We start from the raw sequence: 10,832 nt of genomic DNA, 5'->3' as shown, positions 1-10,832 counted from the left end.
TGCCCATCTGCATTTTCTCAGTAGCTATCATGATCCCTGGAATGGCTGATGAATATTCTTCCAGGATTTGGAGGTGCCACTGGGAATTAGAGTGGCGAAGGGGGATGTGTGGACCCGCATTATGTGAGTAATTCAGCTGATAACATGTGATGGCCCAGAGAGAGAAAATGTTTTTATCTAGCACTGGTTCATCGTTCTTCTAAGAACTTAGCTCTTTGTTCTTATTCACAAACACACTCATTGATCTCACTAACTAAAGCAATTATCATCATTTAGTAGTCTTTTCCAAAAGCATTATTTCCACTCCAAAACACCACTTTTATTTGCCAAGTGCCACAATGTTGCATCCTGGCAATTGATCAGCATTTACTGCCAAATTATGTAAGCCCCTGGTTGGGTTTTATCCCTGACAGAGTGAGAGTGTCTGTGGTGTGCATTATGATGGTAACATAGTCAGCTTAGTGTCTGAAAATGGGGAACAGCTGTCCCTAAATTCATTAATTCATTCAGTGTTTACACTTCAATTGGGAAGGAAATCCACATTTGGTTAAGATAGCAGTGCCCAGCTGGGAAATGTCATTCTGTGAAAATATTAGATAGGAGTTTGTTGTCAAGGAAATGTAAATTGTGGACATTTCGTGAAGTTCAAATATGTGGATTAATTTACCAACAGGGAACTAAGACTGTAATCAAAGTGGTCTTATACTAAGATTGAAATATAATTAGCCTTGACTGTAGTAGCAGCAGCTAATGTGAGAAACAAAAACCAAACCAAAACCAAAAAAAAGACACAACTATAAAGCCCTAGACAAAGAATGTTATTAATAAATATTAGGAGAAATATTTTTATCAAAAAGTCAGTGTGTCAGCTAAGAAGAGATTATCAGTAGGAAAAATAATCTCCTTGCATTAGGTCAATACAACCAAAAAAAAAAAGAACCCCAGTGAATAATTTTGCTTGTACAGAAGCTCCTGTATTTGAAAAATATTTGTTATTAACTTTAATGAATATGAACACTTTTAGATGCAGAATAAAAGAATGCCAATGCTGCTTGGAAACAGGGATCAAGATACACTCAGCCATTTTGATTTTCACTTCAGCTAAAGCACATTTGCTATACTTGTCTTTAAATTGAGCTGTTTGTAAAACATTATTAACTTTATCAAGCTAGGTAAGTTTAAAAACAGGTGAAATGAATGCCTGTGTTTATCTTCTTCTCAAAATCCCACTAAAACAATAGAGGAGGAATGAAATAATGTTTTAAGTCTACAAAGACAAAGAATGGCAGGGGAGAGCTCAGCAGAGAAGAGCTAGGAAGCAAATGGAGGAGAGATAATTGAGTTAGCAGTGTGATAGAAGCTTCAAACTGAAAATGCCTGCTACATGAAAATGATGTGATCCCTCTACAGAACTGCTGAGAGGCTCAGAAGTGGAAGGTATCAGTTACTGTAGAATGTAGGGGTGGGGGGCCAAAGCCTAGGCCATTATTTAAGAGCCTTGAGAACTGGAGAAGTTAGACCTCCAGGTTCTCCTCTACGTGCTGGACATCTGGCCAACTACCTGTACCTGTCTCTCTAGCTCATCTGAGCAGAAGACTAGAGGTCTGTTCTGTGGAAAAACTGAACAGGAATAGTGTTGGAGGATGGGTGTGGGTGACTGAAAATGGGATAGAATGAGAGCTGGGGCCTCCAGTGCTCTTTCCCTGCTTCTATCTCATTATGCCAGCAGACAGGTAAGTGTAACCCTAACAGTGTGTTTATGGATTAGTTTCTTGGGAAATTGAACTACTCCCCCTGCCCCCCAAAATAAATAATTAAATAAAGAATAATAAAAATACCCCCAGATATTGAAATTTGCTGGTCACTCAGTGGAAAGCTTGGCACCCTTTAATATGATTAATTGAACCTCACCAGCTAACAAACCTTCTTTATACACATACAGTCTCCATTCTGCTGTTAGGACTTTACTCTTAAATAGGAATTAGGCAGCCAAAAATCATCAGTCTTTTTTTTTTTTTTTTTTGATTTGGGTGAAAGTTTATAGAGCAAATTCACTTTCTATACAGCAGTTCACATATACTTTGTCTCATGACATTGACTGAAATTTACCACAATGCAACAGCTCCTCTCGCACTTCTTCACCATAGTTACCTCTTCCTTGTGTCCTTCCCTCCATGCACTCTTGCCCCCTGAGCTATGTCCCTGTGCATACACAGCCCTTTTATTTTCCCATGATTGTTCTCTCCAAGAAGTGTATCTAAATGTTCACCTCATATGCCTGTCTTTTGTTTAGCTGGAAGCTACATGTGTGTGGGTTCAATTCTAGACCTGAAGGGCAGCTAGGGGCCATAGTCTCAGTGGTTCTACCAGGCACTATCAGACCAACAAACCTGGTCCCCCTTTTTTTTTTTCCAAATGATTTTGAGATCACCAGTCTTTTTGAGACATATTGAGAAAACTGTCAACATGAAAAACATGGATCAAAACAAACAATAAAAAAAAGTCTTGAAGAAGGTAGAGATGCTGCAGAAAGCAGAAGAAAACTTAATTTTTGGAAAAGAATCTCAGCAAAAGAAGGTATTTCTAGAATAAGAATAACATTTATGAAATAGAAATAATTGGAGAACCTTGGAAAGTACAAATTCAGTAGTTGAAATTTTTTAAAAGTTGAGGATACATTTTTCAAAATGTAGGACAAAAAGGTTGAAAAAAAAGAAGAGTAAAGAAATAAGAAAACTGGCAATTCAGTCCAGAAGATTCAACATTGCTATTATAGGAGATTCAGGAAGCAAGAACAGAAAAAAATGGAAAAATGCTATCACAGTAATAATACAAGAATGTCTCATATAACTGTAAATATGAATTTCTACATTGAAGGAGTATACAAAGTGCTTATGATGTTAATTTTGAATGACCCACACTGCATATGTTATTGTCAAAGGTCAGAATACCAGGGATAAAATAAAGGTCCTATTAATTAAGTTTTGGAGAAAAATAACAGTCACTCCTTGGAAGGAAGACTGGGCAATCTACTTCTGTAGAGATACCACCTCGGAAACCCAAGGAGGGGTTGCCATGAGTTGGAACCGACTCGATGGCAGTGAGGGTTTTTTGAGTTCTTTTAGTTTAATTAAAAATTAGTTAAATTATTTAAAAATATTAGTATAATTTTGATGAAAATGAAAGTAGACATAATGAAATAATTGGAATTGGTGAGATAATGACGAATGTGTGCCTCTGAGTTATTTCTAACCTGTAAAATGGGGAACAATGATGTTTTAAACCAAAAAAAATTGCCATCAAGTGAATTCTGACTTATATCAACTCTAAAGATAGAGTAGAACTGCTAGTACAGTTTCCTAGGTTGTAAAGAGATAGAAGCAGATTGCCACATCTTTCTTCTGTGGATCGGCTAGTGGGTTCCAACCGCTGACCTTTTGGTTAGCAGCTAAGCTCTTAACTACTGTGCTACCAGGGCTGCTTAATGCTGTCTTACAGCTGAACAAAATAACCACCAAGAGAAACTGACAACACCGTGTTAGTGGTAGGAGAACCCCCAAAATAATTGGAAAGACAAAACAAGTAAAGATGTGCTATAACTGAGCTAAATACTTGATAAGATTGTATGACTATTATTTTGAATACCATCTCCTAAAATGAAGACTACATCCAGAACTCATGAAACATTGACAGAAGTTGCCTGTATATTTGCTCACAAAGGAAACCTCAAATAAATTTAAAAGATGAAATAATGGAGACTTCTGATGCAATACAATAAAGCTAGAATTTACCAACATAGGAAACAAAGATCCTCCAAACTAAAACAACAAAAACAAAAATACTCGATATGAAAAATCTTGATCACAGACAATTTGTGGGTCAAAGAAGAAATCAAACCAAAAGTGGAATCTATTTAGAAAATAATGGAAACATTACTGTGGTAGGACATGCTGGCTGCCTTTTGAAATGTCTGTAATCCTCTTTTCTCTTTCTAACGTTGATTTTTGTTAAGAGTGGCAGTGTCCAGCTGAAAAACTATTTCCCTGCCTCTTTTGGCAGTAGGGGTGTCTGACCAATATGATGTAAGGGATTATTGGTAGACAGGCCTTGCAGGAAAGCTCTTTAAAATGAATGTTGACTCAGCTTCTGACTTAAGTCTCTTGCATATGTGATGCTTATTCAGCTAGTTTTTTGATCATAAGGTTAGTACATGCTAAAGACGGATGAGTGAAAAGATAAAAGAGGTGTTCCTCATAAATATGGAGTCCATTGCAGCCCTCAATTTCCAGCCTCTGAGGGGGAAAAAAAAAAAAAACCTTAACTCATTTGAGCTGCTATTTTGGGTCTCTTTGTTAGTAGAAGCCAACGTAATTCCTAACTGACAGTTATATCTCACAATTTATGGGCTATATTTAAGGAATGAAAATAAACAATTGAAGCATCCAAGTCAAGAAATTAGAAACAGAACAACAAAATAAAATAGCGGAAAGCAAAAGAAAACTGTAAAGGTCAAACTAAAATAAAACAAAACAAACCCACTGCCATCAAGTTGGTTCCAACTCATAGTGAGACCCCCATTGGGTTTCCAAGGCTGTAAATCTTTATGAAAGTAGATTGCCTCATCTTTCTTCTGCAAGCAGCTGGTGAGTTTGAACCACTGACCTTCTGGTTAGCAACTAAATGCCTTACCCACTATGCCACCAGAGCTCCTTAAAGGTCAACTAGAAATCAATAAATTAGAAAATTGAAAGAAGGAAAGAATTGATACATTTCAATTTAAGAGCTAGTTTTTTAAAGGGAACAGCAATTTAAAAAATAAACACGTATGTATGTACATACACACATATTCTACTAACTGGGCTAATCAAGAAAAGGGGGGAGAAAACAGAAGTCAAATTAGATTATGAAAAACAGTAACATACAGGGGCAATGAAATGATTTATACTTTGCTTAACTGTGCAAATGCTACAAATGTAGATTACATAGATGATTTTGTTAGAAAATATACTACATGAGTGACCCTGGAGTAAAAAGAATATTAAAAAATGTCCCTAGTAGCAAAAGAATTGAGACAGCTGTTATTTGTGACCTGTTGTTATTGCTCTTTTGGGGTCTCCTTTTTTTTTTTTTTTTTTTTTCTTTTTAAGTGACAGAAATGAATTTCTGGTGTGAATACCTCAGAGTGTGTCCACTAGGCTGGGTGGCCTGCCTGGGGATCTGTGTGCACTTACCCGTCAAGGGTGGCCCCCACCAGAATGGTGAAGGCAGTGATTCTTGGCATCTTAGCCCATCACAAAATAAAAAGCACTGGGTCTTCAGTCTTTACCACATTTTTCAGATCAACAGACTATTTGAACTTCTTTGGTAAGAAAAAGAAGATTGAAAATTATTTTTGGTCATTTACTTTCACTGACCATCTAACAAGCGGTTCATGCCTTAAAGTAAAAATGTTTTAAACAACATTATATCCAAATGAAAGTGTTAAACATTCTAAAGCAGGATTGTGTGTTAAAATAGGACTGAATGTGTTATTTTAATAAGAGCAGTAACAGTATAAGAAAAGAGAGAAAACTGGTAAGCTTCAGAACTCCTTAACTCTTAATTATTTTCATGGAAAAGTACCTTTTTCTCAGATGGAATATCCTGCTGGTTAAAAATATACAGCACAAAGTGTGAGGAAACCAAGTAAGAGGGGGGAAAAGAAGCAGATGAGTGGTGGCTATGCTTAAGGTGCATTACGTTACCCAGGAATTGAATGTGGGTCTCTTGCATGGAAGGTGAGAATTCTACCACTGAACCACCACTGTGCTCTTAGAGAGATATGCTAGAAACAGAATAATGAAGTTATGCCAAAGCCATCAGATCACTACACCACTCACCTACCATGAGGTCAGAATTTAGCCCTCTGATGGCAGACACTGTGGCCCCATAAGCTCTTGGGCATCCAGAAAGGCCTCTCTGTGCAAGTCAGAGGAAGGGGTCATCAGCCTTTGGTTCTGCAGCATCCTCGCTCTTTGAAGTGTTTTGTTTTCTTTGAACTTTGAAGTTTTTCCCTCATAACAACTCACTGCTGTCGAGTTGATTCAACTCATAGTGACCTCTCCTTGGGTTTCTGAGGTATTATCTCTACGGAAGTAGATTGCCTAACCTTCCTTCTGAGGAGTGGCTGGTGGGTTTGAACCACCAGCCTTCTAGTTAGCAGTCAAAGGCCTTAGGCATCATGCCACCAGAGCTCCTTTTCCCTCATAATTGTTATAATCTTCATTTAAACAGATGCAAGTCTGACTTATTACCCTCTTTTTACCTCATCTTTCCCTGGTAGCTGAAACAGTGAGCCATGGAGCTGTATTTTGGTGAATATCAACACGTCCAGCAGGAATATGGTGTCCACCTGAGACTTGCAAGCGATGAAAGCAGAAAATCAAGGAATTCCCAGCACTCAAAGGGAGGTTCCTATGGTGTCAGTATTAGGGTGCAGGGGATTGATGGCCATCCCTACATAGTCCTGAATAACACAGAGCGGTGTCTGGCAGGCACATCTTTTTCTGAAAATGGGCCATCGTTTCCATCTCCAATGATAAATAACCTGCCTCCGCATTCTAGCGATGGGTCTGTGCTTGGGGAGAGTGATGCAGAAGAATTGCAGCTCCCAGAAAACCCATATGCCCCACCCAGCCCCATAAAGAACCTAAAACAAGGCACTCTATATGAGGGGAAGAATGGAGTTCTAGAACACAGAGACAGGCCAGTGCAGCCTTCTCACATGCTGAACTTTCAGAGGCACCCTGAGCTTTTGCAGCCATACAACCCTGAAAAGAATGAGTTGAACTCACAAAACCACCAGTCTCCTGAGAGCAATAGGCTAAAAACTTTAACCAAAGAAGGTACCAATGATAAGAAGCCTTGGACATGCTTTCCCAAACCTAGCAATTCCCAGCCGCCCACTAGCCCTCCTCTGGAAGACCTGCCAAAACCCAATGTGACAGCCATTCGTTTATGCAGCTCCATGGTCATAGATGACCCCAGGAAGCAGACATCAGTGTGTGTAAATGTTCAGAGCCGCACCAAGGAGGGGGTGGCCGAGGAGGCCCTTTTACCTAGTGGGAGGCTGCTAACCACCCACGGCCCACACACCCACCATGAATCCAAGAAAACCAGGCCAGATGTTCTTCCCTTCCGGCGACAAGATTCAGCTGGCCCCATACTAGATGGGTCTCGATCACGGAGGTCCTCCTCGTCATCAACAACTCCCACTTCGGCCAACTCCCTATACAAATTTTTACTTGATGATCAAGAATGTGCCATCCATGCTGACAATGTGAATCGTCATGAAAATAGAAGGTATATCCCCTTCTTGCCAGGAACTGGGCGGGATATTGATACAGGATCCATTCCAGGAGTAGATCAGTTAATTGAAAAATTTGATCAAAAACCTGGGCTTCAGAGAAGAGGAAGGTCTGGGAAGAGAAACAGAATCAATCTAGATGATAGGAAAAGGTCCAGAAGTGTGGATAGTGCCTTTCCATTTGGTCTGCAAGGGAACTCAGAGTACCTAAGTGAATTTAGTCGGAACTTGGGTAAGTCAAATGAACACCTCCTGCGACCATCCCAAGTCTGCCCGCAGAAACCGCTCTCTCATGAGCACCGTGGAAAGCAAAGTGTGGGTCGAACCTTTGCGAAGCTGCAGGGGGCAATTCAGGGCACACACTGTGTTCCCCCCAGACCCTCCCAGGAGAACAAAGATGGGAAAGTTCAAGAAAACAAAGGTAGTCAGGAAAGTACAATGATGCATGCATCCTCCCTCCCAGCACAGAAGAAAAAGGAGGAGGAAATAAAAACAGCCACCGCGACCTTGATGTTACAGAATCGGGCAGTAGCAACTTTGCCTGATTCTGGTGCCAAGAAAATATCAGTGAAGACGTTTCCCTCCACCTCAAATGCTCAGGTAATACTAGTGTGATTCTTTTCTTTTTCCCTTTTGAATGATTTAATGTGTCATGCTTCAGGACACTATAGGAATACATATTCTTCATTTTTAATCAATAATGGACAACAGAATTTTTTTAGGGTTTTTCTTTACAGATCATGTCCTACTGCCAGTTGGATAGTTTCTTTGTTGTTGTTGTTGTCTCAGGGGCATACACTGAGGCAATTCTGACTCCTAAAGAGCCTATGTGACAGAGTAGAATTCCCCTATAGGGTCTCCTAGGCTATAAATCTTCATGGGAACAGCTCTCCAGGTCTTTTCTCCCATGGAGCCAATGGTGGTTTCGAACCACCAACTTTTCAGTTAGCAGCCAGGTGCATAACCATTTGTGCCACCAGGACTCCTATATAGTTTCCTGGGTTAATTCAAATAGAACTAGATTTTCATTGTGGTCTTCTCTGTAAGGTAACGCAATAGAGGCCTGGTTTTTCCGTTTGTATATATGTGAAACCTGAAAGTACAAAGAATTTGCTTCCACACAGAGGTTTAATACTTAGTTTGTGTAGACATATAAATTTTCCTTATGAAATTGAGTGACTGGGTTAATTTCTGGGCTGAGATATTAGGTTAATCCTAAAGTGACGAAGGAAGGTTGGGCAATCCTACTTCCATAGTGATACTGCCTCGGAAACCCAAGGAGGGGTCGCTATGAGTCGGGCCGACTCGACGGCACATAACAACAACAACAAAGTGACGAAATTGAATGTACTATTAGTAACAATAGTAATTTGAGTAAGTGCCAGGCACTTTTTGCTACATATTATAGGCTTGCACCAACCCTATGAAGACAGGTGCTATTGTCCTCAATTCCCAGGTGAGAAAAGCTAGTTAAGGAAAAGTTGCAAAGTCATGCAGCTAGTCAGTAATGGAGTTGACTGTCCTTCGGATCCTTACCCCAAGAATCATTTCTGGAAAGCAGTAATGTCAGTGCAAACCTCTGCTTCTTCTGGGAAAGGTAATCCTGATCTAATAACAGACGTTGTGTTCCAGGCTACACCAGATCTGTTAAAAGGCCAGCAGGAGCTCACTCAACAAACCAATGAGGAGACTGCTAAACAGATACTTTACAATTACCTCAAAGAAGGGTGAGTAATTTTCCTTAAAGTAAAACATTTCAATTCCTGGTGGTGGTCTTACTCTTCTCTTCTGAGACCTTGCATTTTTCCCTCTTTTTCTGTCCTGTATGTGAGCCCTTTGGGGGTAAGTAACAATGGCTAGAGTTTGCATGACAGCATTTAAGGTGGGGGAGATAGGGTGTAGGGGAGGGCATAGGGAATACTTTAAAATTTAAGAATTACTATATTATTAAAATGACCCTATACTGTTTCAAAGACAAATGCAAAGATAGGAGGAATGTTGGAATGTCTGCTATTCAATTTTGAATTGAATGTGCATTCACCTTGATTTCTTCATGTAGACAGTAATATTCAATCTTCCTTTAATGAGAAGTTACAAATAAAAACATGCTTATTCCTTCCTCTAAGTTAACATTGGCCAGGAGCCCCTGCTTTCATTATTGTTACAGCATGTATGAGTCATTTAAAAGCTGTGCCTTCCACACTTATCTTGGAGGTTGAGTTTGAGTAATCTGGTTTTCAGTCCTGACTTAGATACTAACTACTCTGGAACACTAGGCAAGGAATGTGAAGTTTCTGTTTCAGTTCTCTCATCAGATACGATTAGAAAGAAAAACACAGAACCAAACAAAACTTTACAGCCTGGCATGACTGAAAGACACTTGGCAAATACTCACTGGCTTCAAAGCACTTCATAGTTTTGTGTTGTACCCTGCGATTACTTGTCAGTATTGTAGGGCTGATAAAATGTCCCAGTTCAAAATACAAGATGGAGGCCCGTTTGCAAAAAGAGAGAGAGAGAGAGAGAAAGACGCTAAAGAAGTGCTTCTAACCAAGAGCTAGTTATTAGTATCACGAAGGGTTTTACCATATCAAGATTAAGATAGCAAAACTTTTGGTTTCTGAAATTCTTTCTTGGAATTCCTTTATTTTCTGGCCCATGATTTGTGGAGAGCATGAAGCTCCTATTTAAGAACACTTACTTTGAATCTTTTTCTTCTGATTGCCAAGTTGGTGTGGTAGAAGGTACAGTAGAAGTTAATGAAACTTTATGTTATATGATTGTTACCCGTGAAAGCATACAGAGGCTGGCTGTGTTGGCAATCTAGGCTTGGAAGATGTTTTTATTTTTTTGAACATCAACTAAACAAGTTAAGATCAGAGCATTCTTAGTGTAAGAAATAAAAGCAAAACAGATGTGTGTGTGTGTGTGTGTGTGCACGCGCACGCGTAACAGGAAGAGAGGTAGAGAACTTTATAATTGGAATGAATATGAGTTGTTTTGAATCTGAAACAATGGATTTTTTCTGGAAGTTTCACTGAATGTTTCTTCCCAACTTGTCTAGAATGCAGTTATATCTCTCACACATTTGGAGATAGGAATCCCTCTCTCAAATTGAGTGATAACATCCTAAGAACTTATTTGAAGAAAAATATTCTACTAATTTTTTTCACACTGGTTTTATTTGCAACCTTAGCTAGTTCATGCCTCTTGCAACTTCTTTTCTTAAAGACCTGTATGTGTGTTGTGGTACATGTTGTTTTCTCCAGTCTGAGACCAATGGTTGTGTCCCTCATTGTTTATCTCTGCTGCCTCTTTTCCAGAAGCACCGATAATGATGACGCTACTAAAAGGAAAGTCAACCTGGTCTTTGAGAAAATCCAGACTTTAAAGTCTCGAGCAGCAGGGAGTGCACAAGGAAATAACCAAGTAAATTAAAGTTTTGTATTTTGCAGTGAGCACGTAAAATGGAATGTGGTAAACAAAT

At 39.3% G+C, this 10,832-nt stretch overlaps 1 protein-coding gene across 1 annotated transcript in view; it reads left to right on the top strand.

Moving 5' to 3' along the window:
• Positions 1 to 6,337: 6,337 nt before the first annotated feature.
• CGNL1 (cingulin like 1) overlaps positions 6,338 to 10,832 on the top strand; it is a 166,551-nt gene continuing 162,056 nt past the window's right edge. The window contains exons 1-3 of the mRNA XM_007958511.2: positions 6,338 to 7,945; positions 8,978 to 9,072; positions 10,669 to 10,774. Of these exons, the coding sequence (XP_007956702.1) occupies positions 6,338 to 7,945; positions 8,978 to 9,072; positions 10,669 to 10,774 (1,809 nt within the window). The remainder of the gene's footprint in view (positions 7,946 to 8,977; positions 9,073 to 10,668; positions 10,775 to 10,832) is intronic.

Source organism: Orycteropus afer, unplaced genomic scaffold, assembly GCF_000298275.1.
Source record: "Orycteropus afer afer isolate SDZICR_OR568_19922 unplaced genomic scaffold, OryAfe1.0 scaffold00015, whole genome shotgun sequence".
Classification (NCBI taxonomy): domain Eukaryota; kingdom Metazoa; phylum Chordata; class Mammalia; order Tubulidentata; family Orycteropodidae; genus Orycteropus; species Orycteropus afer.
Note: the sequence above shows the minus strand (reverse complement) of the source record. Positions and strands in the feature narration are given on the sequence as shown.